Here is a 19,690-nt window from a genome sequence, read left to right as displayed (position 1 = left end):
CATTCCGGAGGGGCTCGCAGTAAAGCCGCTGTTGCTGTTGAGCAACCTCCAACTGGGTCCCAAAGCGGCTCTGAAAGCCGCAGCGACCCGGGTACCTGCAGAACCGGTTGTCGGCTGTAGACTGGGAACTGTTGGAAGCCCAACACCGTTTGGAGGTCGTTCCCGAGTTGGGCAGTTGCTGCTGCTCCGCATCGAGAGGAACCAAATGAGGTGCATCTAATGCTTCCGGACGCCTCCCTGGTGGAGTGATTAGGCATGTGCCACCGGGAGGAGGCCCTGGACACGATCTCGGACATGCTGGGGAGAGTTTGTATCTGGGCTGGCCTGGGAGTGCCTTGGACACCCACCCCCGTCACCCACCCAACCACCGTTTTTTATAATTGTGCTTTACTTGAAGGACAATGCTTGAAAGTTGTAAGAACATCCCACAATTTAGCAATTCATCATCATGATGTTCATCATGAGCAACTCTGACAGTAAATAAGAAATACTGTTTTACGCACAAACTGCAAAGCGCAGCACCCCCCCCCCATAATCCTCATCTTGTATCTGGGTCACCTGGGTCAAATGGGACTGGCGACGTTGAGTAAAGAAGGGCTTTACTGTCTGCGCCATTTATAAGCTGCAGTGCACAGGCCCAGTCGGGATCAGCTTTTTATGTGCAGTGTATTTCAAAACCATATTTGTCCTTTGCCAGTTATTCTTCAGCAAAGGCTGAAATATACAATTAGGATACAGGCGAAGCATTCAAACGAGGAAAAACAACAACAACAACAACATTTCAAGAAAACACAAATATCCGTGTTAACAAGGATCTGCATTGTGCTGCATTTTCTATCAATGTGCGTGAGAAAGTGTGTGTGAGGGTGCTTGTGTCGACGACAAAGGGGATTATCCTTCATCTGTCTCCTTCATTTAAAGGCATATGTTTCTTCACAAAAGCCCCCAGCTCCACTGCGCCACATGCATTGGCTAACACAACACACTCTCGAGGTTCACATCAAAACATGAAGAATCAGGTCTGCTGTATCCATGTATGTGTTACTGTATTTTTCAGACGATTAAGTCACACTTTTTCTTTCATAGCTTGGCCGGGGGCGCGATTTATACTCTGGAGCGATTTATGTGTGAAATTATTAAGACATCATTATATCATTTCCCAAGTCATTTTTACATTAAACCACAGGTGGGCGCTCTATGCCTGTGTTTACAAGTTGACGATGAGTAAGCAACGTAGAAGAGGAACTGCTGCATCTACCTCCGTTAGCATATTGTACACTAATTCAGCTTGTTTTCATCTTAATTTTATTTTAAATTGCCTTTCAAATGGCAAATCTTGTTCTTGGTGTTGGATTTTATTGAATACATTTCCCCCCAAACTGTGATTTATACTCCAGGGTGACTTTTGTATATGTTTTCTTTATTTTGCATTTTAGGACTGTTGTGACCTATACTACAAAGCCATTTATAATCCGGAAAATACAGTATTATCATGCAAACACACACACATACTAAAACATGCATGTAAATGCATGCTTACAAACTAAACAAAAAATAAATATTGGAAATTTCCCCATTGTGAGACGAATACAGGTTTTCTTATCTTAAATTAGTGGAAGACCTTATTTAAAAAAATGCTCAAACATATGTGATTGCAAATTACTTTTATATCATGCAAATTATTGAAACAGATTTCAACACTTCATCTACAGTTTGCATAATGGCAATTAATAAAGTATATTTAAAAAAAAACTTGGAATAAGAAGTTAATAAGCAAGAAAAAAAACGCTCTTTGATGGATGTTTACACATCTTTCAATAACCACTGCTAGATATACAGGGCTGCCATCTTAGGTGGTGGTTGGAAGGGATGACATGTAACGGCATGTGACTGACAGGGGCCCTAAAATAGCGTTTTCAATTTGTGGCATGAACTTGGAAGGGGCCAAAGCGTGCGTCTTTTAAATGTATAGTTCCAAACTAAATATTGTGAACGTATGCTAGTAAAAAATTAGGAGGCAACATGCTACTTGCTGAGCTGTCAGCTCTTATATAATCTTCCAGCTAGCATGAAAATCAGCAAACATCTGCTATGAGAAAAGATCACTTGGTATTTTTTTTTGTGCTTCATGATTCTATCTCACTGGCTTAGTGTCTTTTTCAGAACACACCAGGTGAGAACAGCTCTAGGGAGGTTTCTCATGATCCTCCTCTTTAATGTGTGAAAGTAATACAAGGAGAGGGGAAAAAAATGACAATGGAATGGAGGTCATTTGCAGGATGTCAGATTAAGTATTTGGATTTCCATAGGGTGACCTGAGGAAACAATTACAGAAATGCAAGATCAGACAGGTGTAAAGAAATGTAAAAATATTTAAAAAAAAAAAAAGACTGTCCTACATTACACCTGGATATGTAACCATTTTTGGAAAGCCGAAAGTACTTAATGGCTTTATATGTTCCAGCGCTGTCAAGACAAAATTGTGTCGATCCACTTTGATGTCCTGTAGTTATGACAAATCTGTGAAAATAATTCCCTAAGCATTAAAGGATTTTGTATTTCTGCCAGGATCATGAGCTCTATACTGAGCTTCCAATTCCTCCATCCAGTTCACGCTCCAGTCCCACGCAGGAACAGGGTCCACCTCTCTGAGTCTGTGGTCCTCGGCGCAAAATGGTGGATACAGGCTGCTGAGTGGGGAGGCTGGTGGAGAAAATTCTAAACACAGAAGGGGGAGATGTGCATTGACAGTAGTTGTTAGAGTAAGGCATGAAACAGTATGCAGTAGAGGACAGGGTTTACTGTCTGCAACATGTCCGTTGCGATACAACAATTGACTACATTGTGATGTCTCTGTCTCTAAGATTTTATATCACTGGCGCTGGAGGAAGCAGAAAGTCTGTAAAACTCCAAAGATCCAAGACAGTGTCATGTCAATGCCACATGCCACGACATGTGTATTCGACAATGCACACTCAGACAACTACCATATTGGCCCGAATATAAGACGGCCCTGATTATAAGACAACCCCCTCTTTTTCAATTTTGAAAAAATATTTTTTGAACACCAAATTAATTTTGATACAGAAAATAATTACAGTACGTCTGGAACAAATGATGATAACAATACATTTGAGAAAAAAGCATGTTATTTTGCCTCATTCAAATCTTAATATCCGAACATGTAAATATGTAAACTAAAGTACAATCACATTCGTAAATGAATGGCTTCTGGTTTTTTAAATGTAAATGACATCATAACTTCTCAGCTACTCAAGTTCACCATTAGCTTTAATGGTATCTGGGGCCATCTAGCGTCGTGAATGGGTATAATGTCTAGACCGTGAATATTAGACGACCCCCACTTTTCAGTCTTATTTCAATGCAAAAAACACCGTCTTCTATTAGGGCCAATATGGTACTTTACGAAGATAGTACCAAAATTTTGTTAACTACTGATTAAACGAAGGAAGAAAGAGACAAGCAAGACATTAAGGATATTTATCACCTTGTGGATGTGAGCTCATGAGGGTTGTTTGCCTTTTTGTTGAATCGATTGTCTTCATAACATTCTTTATTGTATTGCAGTGTTCTTAACCTGGGTTTGATCTAACCCTAGGGCTTCGGTGAATCGGTCTCAGGGGTTCAACGGAGCCTCTGCCATGGAGGTTAAGATACACAACTGGAGCGCTAATGAGAGAGAAGCGCTCCAGTTAGCGTAAGGTTTTTAACCTTCGAGAGCTAACTATGGCCATTGAGAACTACAAAGCGTCTCGTGGCTGGCTTAAAAATTCATTGCATGCCAGGAAGTATTTGTTATTGTAAGATTCAGACGAGGATGGACGTTGCATTGCTAAAATGGCTACAAAACGGACCTTTGGATGTCAAACAGCTAAGACAAGAAGAGCTCTGATGCTGGAAGATAGGGTAAAAGTGATCAAAATGAAAGACGGAGCAAGCAAAATAAAATACATTATCCAAGAAATTAATGTAAGTGAATGCTGATCATAAATTTCACAATTTCTTTCCCTTTTTTCTTTCTACACTGACAATATGAAGTGTCAAATAAGTGTATGCTCATACTTATTTGACACTATTGGAATAAAAATAGAGTACACATACGTTTGTGTGTGCGTGTAAACATACATTTGTGTGTGTGTGTGTGTGTGTGTGTGTGTGTGTGTGTGTGTGTGTGTGTTTACATCTGTGATCAAATTTGCTACAGTGAAAAACCCCCTGTTGTGAAAAATTTCTTGCTGCAAACATGATTTCGCTGTAGAGGAGTTTCACTGTAGTTATGACACACCTGCTTAGCAATCATTGGCTGCAGATGATCACATTACATTGCTTGTCCAATCAGTGCTGCGAGAAATTTAGTTTACTCAGTCGTCACTGTGTGACTGTCGTGATAGTATGTCATACAACTATTAAAAAAACTATAAGACCATGTAATTTTATTTACTTTTTCTGTTTTTAAACAAACATTTTCAAGACTCAATGTATTTGTTTTTTTAATGTCTTGAATTTTTAAAAAAATCTCATTTTTATTTTTAACTAATGAAGGGGTCAGTGAACATGCATAAGAACTGGTTGGGTTTGGAATCAATAACAAGGTTAAGAACCACTGTTGTATTGAATTGTATTCCCTTTAGCATTGCGCCATCTAGTGGATGCATAGCAGCACCAGAGGCACTATTGTAGTTACTATTCTCTGCACCTTATAATGTGGTGTAGCCTACAGATGAAAACAGTTTCAAAATCGGCCTTACAGTGCATTAAATATGGTCCTCTAAAGAACTTTGCAGAGGGCGATTGCGTAGTCTCCCAAGCACTCTACAAAGCTTGGATGGAGCACATATTTGGCACATGATGACATTTAGGTTGGAAGAGCATGACCTGAGTGCCCATACTTCACACACATCAAATACTGTATATATCAGATTTATATCCACATGAAAGAGGCCTGAGTTGGATTTAAAAAAAAAAAGAATTGAAATTCAAAAAATCTGATATAGCACATATCACCAATGGGCAAAAAAAAAAAGGTTGAATAATGATTTCATGTTCATATGTCAATCCTTTTAAAGTGACCGATTGTAAGTTTTTTCACAAATTTTTTAAATTTCAAAATAGAAACAATACAGCATGGTTACTCAAGTGGCAGTTTATTGAACCAAAAAGACAATCCATTCCGATTTAATTCAAATGAGTTAGCATATTCTTTGGCCTTCCACAGATTTTTCAGTTTCACGGATGGTCCCTTTGAAAAATTAATTACTCACCCTTGACTTTCATATGGGACTTGGCAGCTGATACAAGCACTTCTTTAGGGCAACGTTCCGGTCCTCAATCTGTTTTGCACAACGGACAACTTACACAATGAAGACTAATTTAGATGGACCGTCGAAGTTGCGGTACAGTAAGACCAAGATGACCATCTTTTCTGCGGCCCCCCGTGCTCGGCCACTGCCTCCACCCCAACACTGTTGACGTTTGCGGCAGCTAAGTCAAGCCTGCTGCCACATCGGTTGCTCATAGGCTATTATGCAATGTGCTGCGAGGGCCAACTTCAAAAACAAGCTCATCAAGTACGTAATAGCAACAACACATGAATATCAATGCCTCATTAGGCTTTTCTTTTGCAGTTGGCACTCGAAAGCAATTGTGGGGGAGGCTAGCTGGACTTCGACAGGCGGCTGGCCTGACCATAGCCATACTCACTGACCTGCAGTATACGGGCCCAAATCTGCACTGACACAGTTGAATCTGACGCACACATAAATATTTTCAGCGTGACTTATTTGCAGTACTGTATTTGTGCAAGTAGATTGAAAAAAATAACTGACAGAGTTATGTATTGTATAGCTAGCTAGCTAGCTAGATACTCTTTCGTGCTTATAAATACACTTCATTTCGCACTATAAGTTTCTGCTCATTTAACTTTCATTAAAAAACATTTTCTTGTCATATTCAGTGAGGATAAAAAAATAAATAATTATCTCCCCCATACAGTGACTGATTGAAGAAAGTGACTTCCGGTATGACTTGCTTAAACCAAGTGCTGACATGACCCAACGAGCTTGAAATGTCATGGGGGTTTGACTTCTTGATTTTTATTTACTAATTTATTTTTGGGTCAGATTGGCTTGAAACTTTCATGTTCGACTTGGGACTTGCACATATGTGATTTACTCCTACCTCTGCAACTTTAATTTGTTATGTATACACTGTACATACGCACATAATGACTCTATAGTGCCAACCTTCAAAGACCACCAAAATATTTTCTAGGTAATGAGAAAAAGAAATCTGCCACATGCATGACTAGAACGAGGTCCCCATCTAGTGGATGAATGCGAAAGCGCATACAAGACTCAAAAGAGTCTTGATGCAAAGGAGCAGCCTTCAGTTAGATGTTTGGACAATGGCTGTTGATGATACATCACTGCTGTCTAAAGCTGAGTGCAGTAATTATTTGGTCTTGCCTTACAGACACATGCAATTGAGATACTGGATTCCTTCAACATTAGTGACCAGCCAAATAAAAGCATACTTACTGTATGTAACAAGACCAGTGCTGTTCGGCGACTTGCTTTTACATTGAGCAAATTAAAAACAGGTTTCAACGTTTCAACCTTATGTTCTGGTAATGGTCTCGAGCATTAAGAATCCCACCTTAGGCTAATCATGATTTCATTGCAAAGGGTACACAATAAAGGACAGCTGGCTAAAATATGTCAGTGCAGATGTTTTTTTTTGTTACAAATGAACTCAGGCAGCAAAAAAACCTTAAATGCCAAATCACAAGGATAGAGAAATGTGTGATTACTCCCAACCAGTTTGTGAATGAAATAATGTCACACAATGATTGAAACGCAAAACAATACTTGGACTCTATCGGGAAAGAACGATCATTACAATACTAACACTAATCATGAGAATACAACATTTTTAATGGTCTGGAAATGCATTCCCAAAATCGGCTCACAATGACGTGTTGGGCTGTAGTCAGAGTGCACCCATAAAGGCTAATCAACATAAAGCTCTTCGGCAGCTGTGGGAAGACACCCAATTTCATTTTTATGAAAATCCTTATTTATTATCCGTATCTATTCATTACAAATGTATCTTTGTTCATCTATCTATGCCTTTCACGTTTAGTGACAGGCAGGAAAAATTAATTGGGTATTCAATTGTAGTACATAATACTCGCTACGAGGTACAAAATATTGCATGCATAGGTCGTTTTCATTCCGGTAGTGTGCTGGCGCACTTAGACGGGCTACATTCACACTGCAGGGGGTGATGCCCACATCAGATTTTTTTTGGTAAAATCCGCTCTTTTTATGTTCTCGTTTAGATTACAAAAGCAAACGTGTCAGCGCACAGTAGCTGGATTAAATTTTTTTGGGCCTTAATAAATTAAATTGCCAATTTAGAAACTGCATTGTGTATTTCCTTAGTATCTCTGTGTGATACTAATATTGGTTTGTTGAACTGCAACCTTTGTTTATGACAAATATGCAAAGAACACAGAAATCACAACGGGGACACATACAGTACTATTTCAGCACTGTAGACAAACAATCATTCACACCCAAAATCACCACGAACAATTTGTGATCAATTAATCTACCACACGTTTTGGAATGTGGGAGGAAACCGGAGTACCTGGAGAAAACCAACGCAGGAGCGGGAAGAACATCCATCCATCCATCCATTTTCTAATCTCCTTAACCTCACAAGGAACGCAGGCTTGCTGGAGCCTATCCCACCTGTCATTGGGCAGTGGGCGGGGTACACCTTTGACTGGTTACCATCTAACTGCGGGACAACCATTTGCGCTTACAATCACACCTAGGGACAATTTAAAGTTTCTATTAACCTATTATGCGTGTTTTTGGAACGTGGGAGGAAACCAGATTACCCAGAGAAAATCCATTCAGGCATAGGGAGAATATGCAAACTTTACAAAGGAAGGCCACAGCTGGAATCAAACTCATGACCTAGGTACTGTGAGACGGATGTGATATCCAGTCGAACACCTCTGGCATAGAGGGACAAAGAGATATGAATTTTTTCGTTTGTTTGTTTTTAATGCCCGCGGGAAATCAAGATTTGCTCTCAGCAGAATTAAAATTGTTCAACACTTTTTCCCTGCAGATTCCCAAAGGGACTAATATAATGCTTGTGCTTAATTAAAAGGCCAGGTTTCACAACTAGAAGATATTGAAGGAGAAAAAGAAGATACGTTGCCATGGCAACCATTGTGTGACGTAAGTCATTATTTTGCTGCCACCTTTCACAGAAACAAACAAAAGGGACAGTCTTCCCATTTAACGCGCTCATTTCGCATGCGGCATCCGCCACATGAATTGACTATTTACAGCACCAAAAGGCACAATAACCGAACAGGATTGTACCTTTGGCCACAATGCGACGTGGGATTTGAGTTAGTTAAGGTATGCCATTAGAAACCAAAAAGAAAAGCTTCTACATAGTTCGAAGCAGAATTTTTTAGTGAATGGAACTCGTTCACTGCCATCAGCACAATTGTGGAACATGACTTTGGGTGCAAGTACGAGCTCTCCCTTGAGGTGGGGCTCGTTGGCAAGCGCCTGGTGGCCGGGCCTGCACCCATGGGGCCCGGCCGGGCACAGCCCGAAGAGGCAACGTGGGTCCCCCATCCCATGGGCTCACCACCCATGAGATGGGCCAAAGGGGTCGGGTGCAATGTGAGCTGGGCGGCAGCCAAAGGCGGGGACCCTGGCGGTCCAATCCTCGGCTGCAGAAGCTAGCTCTTGGGACATGGAATGTCACCTCTCTGGCAGGGAAGGAGCCCGAGCTGGTGTGTCAGGCAGAGAATTTCCGACTGGATATAGTCGGACTTGCCTCCACACACAGCCTGGGTTCTGGTACCAGTTCTCTCGAGAGGGGTTGGACTCTCTTCCACTCTGGAGTTGCTCACGGTGAGAGGCGCAGAGCAGGTGTGGGCATACTCATTGCCCCCGGCTCAGTGCCTGTGCATTGGGGTTCACACCGGTAGACGAGAGGGTTGCCTCCCTCCGCCTTCGGGTGGGTGGACGGGTCCTGACTGTTGTTTGTGCATATGCACCAAACAGCAGCTCAGCATACCCACCCGTTTTGGAGTCCTTGAAGGGTGTGCTGGAGAGTACTCCTGCTGGGGACTCCCTTGTTCTGCTGGGGGACTTCATTGCTCACGTGGGCAATGACAGTGAGACCTGGAGGGGCGTGATTGGGAGGAACACCCCCGATCAGAACTCGAGTGGTGTTTTGTTATTGGACTTCTGTGCTCGCCACGGATTGTCCATAACGAACACCTTGTTCAAGCATAAGGGTGTCCATATGTGCACTTGGCACCAGGACACCCTAGGCCGCAGTTCGATGATCAGCTTTGTAGTTGTATCATCGGATTTGCGGCTGCATGTTCTGGACACTCAGGTGAAGAGAGGGGCGGAGCTGTCAACTGATCACCACCTGGTGGTGAGTAGGCTCCGATGGTGGGGGAAGATGCCGGTCCGTCCTGGCAGACCCAAACGTATTGTGAGGGTTTGTTGGGAGCGTCTGGCGGAATCCCCTGTCAGAAGGAGTTTCAACTCCCACCTCCGACAGAGCTTTCCCCATGTTCCGGGGGAGGCGGGGGACATCGAGCCCGAGTGGACCATGTTCCGTGACTCTATTGTTGAGGCGGCCAATCTGAGTTGTGGCCGTAAGGTGGTTGGTGCCTGTTGTGGCGGCAACCCCCGTACTCGCTGGTGCACACCAGCAGTAAGGGATGCCGTCAAGCAGAAGGAGTCCTATCGAGCCTTTATGGCCTGTAGGACCCCAGAGGCAGCTGACGGGTATCGACTGGCCAAGCGGAACGCAGCTTCGGTGGTCGCCGAGGAAAAAACCCGAGCGTGGGAAGAGTTTGGTGAGACCATGGAAGCCGACTTCCGGACGGCTTAGAGGAAATTCTGGTCCACCATCCGACGTCTCAGGAGGGGGAAGCAGTGCACCACTAACACGGTGTACAGTGGGGATGGGACGCTGCTGACTTCGACTCGAGACGTTGTGAACCGGTGGGCAGAGTACTTCGAAGACCTCCTCAACTGCACCAACACGTCTTCCTTGGAGGAAGCAGAGCCTGGGGACTCTGAGGTGGGCTCTCCTATCTCTGTGGCTGAAGTCACCGATGTGGTTAAAAAGCTCCTCAGTGGCAAGGCCCAGGGGTGGATGAGATCCGCCCAGAGTTCCTCAAGGCTCTGGATGTTGTGGGGCTGTCCTGGTAGACACGCCTCTGCAACATCGCGTGGTCAACAGGGAGAGTGCCTCGGGAATGGCAGACCGGGGTGGTAGTCCCTCTTTATAAAAAGGGGGACCGGAGGGTGTGTTCCAACTACAGAGGGATCACACTCCTCAGCCTCCCTGGTAAGGTCTATACAGGGGCGCCGGAGAGGAGGGTCCGTCAGGAAGTCGAGCCTCAGATTGAGTAGGAGCAGTGTGGTTTTCGTCCCGGCCGTGGAACAGTGGACCAGCTCTACACCCTTAGCAGGCTCCTCGAGGGTATGTGGGAATTCGCCCAACCAGTCTACATGTGTTTTGTGGACTTGGAGAAGGCGTTTGACCGTGTCCCTCGGGAAGTTCTGTGCGGGGTGCTTCGAGGGTATTGGGGTACCGAACCCCCTGATACGGGCTGTTCGGTCACTATACCACCGATGTCAGAGTTTGGTTCGCATTGCCGGCAGTAAGTCGGAATCGTTTCCAGTGGGGGTAGGACTCCGCCAAGGCTGCCCTTTGTCGCCGATTTGTAGGCGCAGCCGAAGTGTTGAGGGGTTCCGCTTTGGGGGCCTCAGTATTGCATCCCTGCTTTTTGCAGATGATGTGGTGCTGTTGGCTCCTTCAAACAGGGTTCTCCAACTCTCACTGGAGCGTTTCGCAGCCGAGTGTGAAGCAGTTGGGATGAAGATCAGCACCTCCAAATCTGAAACCATGGTCCTCAGTCGGAAAAGGGTGGAGTGCCCCCTCTGGGTCGGGTCGGATCTTGCCCCAAGTGGAGGAGTTTAAGTATCTTGGGGTCTTGTTCACGAGTGGGGGCAGGAGGGAGTGGGAGATCGACAGCCGGATCGGTGCAGCGTCTGCTGTGATGCAGACGTTGTATCGGTCTGTCGTGGTGAAGAAGGAGCTGAGCCAAAGGGCGAAGCTCTCAATTTACCGGTCGATCTACGTTCCAACCCTCATCTATGGTCACGAGCTATATGTCGTGACCGAAAGAATGAGATCCCAGATACAAGCGGACGAAATTTGTTTTCTCCGCAGGGTGTCCGGGCTCTCCGTTCGAGAGGAGCCAGATGAGGTGGCTTGGGCATCTGATTCGGATGCCTCCTGAACGCCTCCCCGGTGAGGTGTTCCGGTCATGTCCCACCGGGAGGAGATCCAGAGGAAGACCCAGGACACGCTGGAGAGACTATGTCACCCAGCTTGCCTGGGAACGACTCGGGATCCCCCGGGGAGAGCTGGAAGAAGTAGCTAGGGAGAGGGAAGTCTGGGCTTCCCTGCTAAAGCTTTTGCCCCCGCGACCCAGCCCCGGATAAGCGGTAGATGATGGATGGATGGATGGTACGAGCTCTCATTTTAATATTTTCAAGTCGCTCCTGAGTATGAGTCGCAGTACCAGCTAAACCATGGGGAAAAATGCAATTTATAGTCTGAAAAATGTCGTCCCACAAAAAAGCTTGTGGGATTTGATTTATATAGATAATCGCAATGTTTTTGCAGCGACGTAACAATGCGTTTTTTTGTCTCTGCTTACCTGACAAAGAAGCTTCTGAAACAGACTCCGTTGTCAGAAAGTGGGCAAAGTTGCTACTGGCATTGGTGTAGCAGCTGTCGACTGAGCTGATGAGGCTTGCGCGGGCACTTGCAAAGTTTCCATCCGTAATTGAGCTCCAGGTGTTCCACAGGGAGCTGTCCCACTCACTGTAACAGGAGGACGGTGAACTTTGAAGGCGAGCGTGGCGCAATCCAATCGGTGGGGCCTCAGAGGAAGTGTCAGGGGGCATCAGAGTAGAAGGGATGAGCTCACTGTGACAACGCATCATGGAAGGAAGAGGGAGGAGGCAAGAAAGGGCACTGACGAGAGAGAACAATGATTTGGTCAGCTCCTGACATTTTATAAATTTTTTTTAAATAAGAGGCTATATCAGGTGTCACCAACATTTTTGAGGGTGAGAGCAACTTCATGTGTACCGATTGTGTGAAGGGCTACCAAATTGATACACGTCTGAAATAACATATTTGTCCAAAATACCTTCAATAATATGAGGATGTGTTATTTTTAATACTTGATGATTTAAATTGTCAGACTTTGATCGTGTTTCGAAATGTCTCACAGTACTGCCAATGTTTGCATTTTTAAATCATAATTTCTACTAGCAAATCACAATGTCCAGGCACTGGCGGGCTACTCAAGTGGTCTTCACGGGCTACCTGGTGCCCGCGGGCACCATGTTGGTGACCACTGGGCTATATTGTGGGTGAGCGATCTTGAACAAAAAATGAAAAACATATTTTTTTACATTATTGTATGCATACCTGGATTTCTCGGGTTTGGGACTAAGCTCCAGATACTGGGTGGCTTCCTGTGCAGTTAGTGTGCCATCTTGCTCTTCATTCAGAGATCTGCTGGACAATGCCGTGGATAGTGGGCTATAGGAGGGATAGTTCATATTGTTGTTGGTGGACAGTAGAGAGTTGTCACACACACTGTCACACACTGACTGGAGAGAGCCGAGATCCATTGTTAGCTTTGTGGAGCGACTGGATCTGAGAAGAATGTAAAACAAGGCACACTTTTTTTAGTGTTAGACCCAGGGTTAGACCCATTATTGTGTTCTTTATAATTTTCCACTCAGAATAATAAATCATTGCGAGCATTTGTTACCAAACCTCCATGACATGTGTATATGTGATAACATAAGAACAAAATTACATTTATATGGGTTCACAATCATAACGGCCCGCAGGAGGACACCATAACTACAATGGTGGGCCACAACAACAAAGAGTTTCACACCCCTGCTGTCGAAGCACCTTCATTGGCAGAGCCTAACCATTGGCTGTTGCGGCATTGCACGTTGACCATCCATTTTCCATCCCACTTGTATACCAGTATTTCTGAAAAACACTTTTCCACAGCACATCTGTTTTTGTTTGTTTTTTGTACCCCACTCCCTACAAAATTCTTCAAAAAAACTCTGCCTCCATGTGGATTCTATGAGAAATAGAGGTTGGCTCCACCCTCACAAAAAAAACAAAAATAAGGGAACCCCCCCTCCCCCCCACACACACAAAGCCTCCCATTTTTTTTAACATATTGAAAACAAAAAACTGAACACAGAGAGGACGATCCGGTGGAGGAGTGGCTAGCGCGTCAACCTCACAGTGCAGAGGTACCGGGTTCGATTCCAGCTCCGGCCTTCCTGTGTGGGGTTCCATGTTCTCCTCTGGCCCGCGTGGGTTTTCTCCGGGTACTTTGTTTTCTTCCCACATTCCAAAAACATGCATGACAGGCTGATTGAATGCTCAAAGTTGTCCCTCTGTGTGAGTGTGAGCGCAGATGGTTGTTTGTCTCTGTGTGCCCTGCAATTGGCTGGCAACCAGTTTAGGGTGTCCCCTGCCTACTGCCTTAAGAGCTGGGATAGGATCCGGCACGCCTCGCGACCTTTGTGAGGATATGTGGATCATAAAATGGATGGATGGATAAATGGATGGTTGGGAGGAAACCGGAGTATCCGGAGAAAACCCACGCAGGCACGGGGAGAAGATGCAGACACCACACAAGAAGGCAGCAGCTGGAATCCAAATTGTGTGATTATGAACGTGAATGGTTGTTCGTCTCTGTGTGCTCTGCGATTGGGTGGCAAGCAGTTCAGGGTGTCCCCCTACTGCCCGAAGACAGCTGGGAAAGGCTCCAGCACACCACACGACCCTTGTGAGGATAAAGCGGATCAGAAAATGGATGGATAGAAGGAATGAACACAGAGATGAGACACTGTCCAGACCAGTGGGAATTGAAAAAAAGTTCCCAGAAAGAAAATGGTCATGGGACAAAAGAATACTCTGGAGATGGACATCAGCCATGGCAGGTGATTGGGGGAACGTGGAGATGAATTAGCCACAGCATGACAGATGGAAAGATTCAAAGATGGTGCAGGACAACTACAACATGGCAGAGACTGTCCAGCTGAACCATTGGGGTGGAAGCTGAAGAGAGCGACCCTGCTCGCTGAGGAAGCTAGCCAGCTCGGGAGCATGAAAATAGGGTAGCATCGTGGGGCCCTGCTATAAGGTTATGTTTATTAAAAAACGTTTCATATTTGTAACATGTTAAAAGTTTTTTTCATTCTTAGAAATTGCACATCTTTGTTTAAAATATTGAACAAAAAGTGCAGGGAGCTTGCAGACTGGGCAGCATAAAGCAGCAAAAGTCAAATGAAAACATCAACAAATAAATCGTTCCCTAAGGTTTTCTACAGTGAATGAAGTCTTACAATTTTTCAATTATTTCAATAATTGAAATTATTTAACTTAGCCACTCATTAATATTTAAATTAAAAAAAAAACACACATCGTCTTGGCTGCTACTAGCCTGCAGGTGCCCGCAAAGATCTTAAAATAGCCCAGCTTTTGATGACTTGGATTTTTAAATTTGGCTGATGCTAAATTGTATCAAAATACCGAATATCGGCCCCGACAATTGGTACATATATGATATATGCCGAGTTCTCTCTGTCAAACATTGATATAACATGTGTGGCTTACCCTTCATCTGAAGTCACACTGTGCATGTCCATAGCTTCCTCCAAGTTGAACAGTGTGGGTGGTGGTCGCACATCTACTTGTTGCAGTGACGCAAAATTATGCTGTACCCGAGGGCAGTCGGCAAATTGATTATACTCTGGAAATCCGAAGTGTACAGACATACATGAAAAGTTTACAGAGTACAACATCAGAAGACAATTACAAGTGACGAGTGAGGGAATTTTTAACCATACCAAGATGACCCGATGGGACATGACTGAATCTCTGTTGGCTGACATAAGATGGATCAACCTGGTTTCTGATTTGCACTATGGGTACACTCTTCACTGCATGTACCTCTGCAGGTAAAAATAAAGTATTGTTGATGTACACAAAAAAATTAATAAATCTAATAATGTAAATTGTGTGTCAACTTGTGTTGATTTGGACAAAAGGTTTTTGACAATCTGAGGTATCATCTTCCACCCACATCCATCCATCCATTTTCTGCACCACTTATAAGATAAGATATCCTTTATTCGTCCCACACTGGGGAAATTTATCTCACTGTATTAAAATCATAATGACTCATGCAAAATCATTCATAGGATTTCAATTAAACACATTAGAAACTTAACCAAGCAGAAAAGGGAAGTATCAAATGATCAGATTATTCATAGAATTTCAATTAAACACATTAGAAACTTAACCAAGCGGAAAAGGGAAGTATCAAATGATCAGATTTGTATTATTTTTTTAATAAGCTGCAACATTGATTATGTTTGATAGAGTGAACTCGGCACAACAACTTCAAAGTCATTTGAAGGGTACACTGTCTTGTTGTAATAATAAATACAGTATCTTGGCCATTGCAACAATGAAAACCACATTTATGCCATTTGAGCCTTATGGTTATGCGCCAACATACCGAATTTTCAGCATTATAAGGCGCACCTAAAAGCATTAATCTGATGCGCTTTATACTGTACATGGTGTCACAGTCTCTTTATCTTCCCCATTGAGTTGTTTCCCTGTCAGTGTTCCGATCCCAGGCGGCCCGGTAGCCCAGTGGTTAGCACGTCGGCTTCACAGTGCAGAGGTGCCGGGTTCGATTCCAGCTCCGGCCTCCCTGTGTGGAGTTTGCATGTTCTCCCCGGGCCTGCGTGGGTTTTCTCCGGGTGCTGCGGTTTCTTCCCACATTCCAAAAACATGCGTGGCAGGCTGATTGAACACTCTAAATTGTCCCTAGGTGTGAGTGTGAGTGCGAATGGTTGTTTGTTTCTGTGTGCCCTGCGATTGGCTGGCAACCGATTCAGGGTGTCCCCCGCCTACTGCCCGAAGACAGCTGGGATTGGCTCCAGCACCCCCCGCGACCCTAGTGAGGATCAAGCGGCTCGGAAGATGAATGATGAATAAATGTTCCGATCCCATCTAGTGGTGATTATTAGCAGGAACCAATTGTAACCTAAGAGAGTTCTGCCCGACACTAATTGACATGTGCATTCGCCAATACACACTCAAACATACAACTACTTTGTAAGCTATGCGCAGTCATTATGAAACGAAGAAAATATTAAAAGCAGAGTTAGGAAGAAGGTGAAAAAAAGCAATACATCAAATGATATTTAGACCCTGTCGGCAAACTGCTGCCCACGGGTCTTTTTAATCCGGACCAATGAAGGTTGGTACACAATTAAGGTTTGATGTGAATAATCGCATTCATTTCATTTGGACATGTAATGACAGGCATTCAACGGCCGGTGGCACAGTTACTTGAAGTTGCAGAGCACAGGGAGGGAGCGGGAGACGAAGAGAGAGGGAGAGAGATAGAGGAAGAAATCTTATCTGCCACCTGCGGACCTCTGTCAAACGGAAATTACTGAACCCGGTAAAAAAAAAAAAATAAATACTCATGCCTTAAATTTTCTACTACTATATTATATTGACGATCCATTCATAACAATGGAAGTTCCGGGACCCGAAAGCCATACGGAAGCTCGCAGTTGCGCCGACTCGAGCAACTCCTGCTTGATACGACGGAATAACTGTGTCCGCGGCACTATTTTCTATCATTGGATCCAAAAGAGCGACATGTAAGTTACTCTTTATTGCAGTAAATTTTACTGGAATTGTGTTTTTTTTAATGCCATTCATTTACAATTACGCCCTGTAGATCGTGGCATCCAAACAAAGAGGAACAGTAATGACCGCGGAAGAGAAAGTGAAATGAAGGGGGTCACAGAGTACGAAACATTCAGGAAACGCTTAGAGTCGGAGACTTTGAAAAACAAGGAAGTGATTCTTTCTCAGTCCGATTCTGACAATTTCCCTGCTCACAGTGAATTGCTTGCGGCTCAACGGACAGTCAGTCAGACGTTTCCTTGAATGGTTTGACTGTTATCGTGGGAAAAACCTTCCGCAAACTGGACCGCTGGTAAGAGAGAGGACGAGCTCCGTAGCCCTCACTATAGGGCATCAAGGACTTCGAAGCGTTCTGTGGCTTGCTTCAAATTGGTTGCACATCAGCTGAGCAACACTGTCTTGGGTGGTGATGGAGAGGGGTGATCAAGTTAGAGACAGTAAATTAGTGGAAAGAAAAGCTACCACGGTCTGATACTTGTCTCATTTTGTAGCAAATAGTCCTAATTTTTTTATACTAGATTTTGTTCATATACAGTACCTGTACTGTATACTGCAGTTTTTGTGTTATAAACAGTTTTTGAGCAATATGTTGTTGCACTTTGCTGCTTGTGTTGTCACACATGTATGTTGTTAAAAAAATACTTGGACTTTCATACAGGACATGTAACGCAGTTGTTTCACACAGAAGGAAATTCTGTTGTAAGGAAATATTGGACACCGCAAATATGATTCCTTAACTAGAAAATACTGTATCGCTCCTACTTCTCCTGGTCGGATCACAACCCATCTGCAGCAATGCACTGGCTAAAATGGGTAATCAGCAACACTGTTCTCGTTTCAAAAAAGGATGTTAATACTGTACTTTCATGCTTTTTCTTTTTTTTCAGTTTTTTTATATGTGCCATATCTTGTGCTGACCCGGTCTGTCAAATTTTAAAAGTCAATGTGGCCCCTGAGCCAAAAGGTTTTCCCACCTCTGATCTAGTGGATGCATAGCGCAACCGCAACCACGATTGTAGCTTCTAATCTATATAATGCAGTGCGCCCTATAAATGAAAAGTTTTTAAATAGGCCATTAAATGAAGGTGCACCTTATATGCCGAAGCGCCTGATAGTGCGCAAAATAGTTATAATTTAGTTCCTTCAACACATTATGTAACAATGCAAATTTTATTAATATGTGGTGACCTACAAAAAAAAAAAATACATTTTACTGTCGAAAGAATTCATTGAGAGTAGCATTCACAGACATCCACCTAAGAGGAAGCTTGACTAGTTGTATTTAAAGTAGTAATACTCATACGCCCCTACTCACCTTGCTTGATGTGGTTCTTCTCCCATGACTCCCTCAAAACACCCATTTTGGGCTGAGGCCGTATGGACTGTTTCCATGGTAACATCTCCCTGCCAGTGAGTGGTGAGGTCTTAGGCTGAGTGAATATCTGAATGGTTTCAAATCCATGCTGTTGTGGCAGGCCAAGAGGCATTTCGGGATAACGTCTGGGACTGTTGAAGGTCTTGAGCCCATTTCCCATGAGGTCAACATAAAAGGTGCCATAGACGCCACAGCTGTCAGTCACAATGGGAACAGCTGAGTCCATACAGCTTGGGTTTTTCTTAGTTGGCACTTGAAAGTCTGATGAAACATAAATTCAAATATGATTGAAGTGGCAATTCACTGCCCAGCGTAGTGAAAACGGGACAAACAACAAAAGGAAACAGATGGACTTTATGAAGTCCAGTAAGTTTTTGGCAGATTTAACAGACACTGAATAGCAATTCAGTCAGGTCGTAAAAATCACATGACTCAAGAAGAATGGTGTCAAGATACTCTGAAAAGCACTTAAATGTGCCGAGAACATAACAGAAAAAAAAACCTCGTTAATTGACCAAACTGTTGCCAAATATATCAGTACAGTTTAAATCTATATGGAGAGCCATAAAAACAACACAGCAGGAGAAAAGATGGAGGAAAGAAGACAAAGGCCATGGAGCCTACAAACAGATAATTAGTGAGGAAGAACCGAAAACAGAAATACCTCACATACCAACATTGAGCCAACAGCGGGTCAACACAAATGCAAATGGATAGCGAATATTTAGCTTTGCATATGCATGCATACATATACATATAGTGGATCTTTTTTCGTTCGCTAGTTTGGATTAGAAATATTTTCCTTGCGTTCCCCAAAAATACATCATTTGTTTGTTGCATGTTTTTTTTCTTTCTATAGAAAAACAACCCTAGGTTAGCGAACAAATAATGGGTGTTCAGTCGCATGCAAGTACATGCTGCTTGATTGTATTTTCTTGAAGTTCTGAAAAAGAAAGCCGTCTTGTGAAAATGTCAGGTTCATTTGTTTAATATGAATGTACTTGTTAAAAATAACATGTTGAAAAATTCATGGTTAAGTTCATAAACAGTAAAAAGGTTAATGATTTTTTTTTTAAAACAGGCATTAAAATTAATTCATTCTCCAAAGGAGCTGGTAAACCCTAACTTTAGACAACCTCAGTCTTATTTGCAATGATGTGCAAAAAGATGTGTTGACTGACTTCCTAATTGATATTTTCAATTTCAATTTTCAATTTTCAATTGATATTTGTGGCGGTGAGTCACCGCTTGGAATTGAAATGGATTTCCATGGGACAGGAGAAGTGAACCAATCTCTTTTTTCGTCAATGGATGCTACAGCTTCTTGTTGACTTTGAAACTTAGCTTGTAGCCGACGTGTGCACATTTTGA

At 43.4% G+C, this 19,690-nt stretch overlaps 2 protein-coding genes across 5 annotated transcripts in view; both read right to left on the bottom strand.

The window, feature by feature from the left end:
- The window catches only part of LOC127587804 (uncharacterized), a 265,695-nt gene that overhangs the window by 89,473 nt on the left and 156,532 nt on the right, over positions 1 to 19,690 (bottom strand). The window lies entirely within an intron of this gene.
- The window catches only part of robo4 (roundabout, axon guidance receptor, homolog 4 (Drosophila)), a 48,071-nt gene continuing 30,028 nt past the window's right edge, over positions 1,648 to 19,690 (bottom strand). For 3 of the 4 annotated variants that reach the window (XM_052046231.1, XM_052046232.1, XM_052046233.1), the window contains exons 14-19: positions 18,260 to 18,580; positions 15,057 to 15,161; positions 14,824 to 14,959; positions 12,595 to 12,825; positions 11,813 to 12,132; positions 1,648 to 2,718 (exon numbers count right to left, since the gene is read on the bottom strand). In XM_052046231.1, coding sequence (XP_051902191.1) covers positions 2,537 to 2,718; positions 11,813 to 12,132; positions 12,595 to 12,825; positions 14,824 to 14,959; positions 15,057 to 15,161; positions 18,260 to 18,580 — 1,295 coding nt within the window. In that variant the 3' untranslated portion in view covers positions 1,648 to 2,536. The remainder of the gene's footprint in view (positions 2,719 to 11,812; positions 12,133 to 12,594; positions 12,826 to 14,823; positions 14,960 to 15,056; positions 15,162 to 18,259; positions 18,581 to 19,690) is intronic. The other variant, XM_052046234.1, reaches the window with a different exon arrangement.

The sequence above is a fragment of the Hippocampus zosterae genome, chromosome 16 (genome assembly GCF_025434085.1).
Source record: "Hippocampus zosterae strain Florida chromosome 16, ASM2543408v3, whole genome shotgun sequence".
Taxonomy (NCBI): Eukaryota; Metazoa; Chordata; class Actinopteri; order Syngnathiformes; family Syngnathidae; genus Hippocampus; species Hippocampus zosterae.
This window is presented reverse-complemented; position numbering and strand designations above follow the sequence as displayed.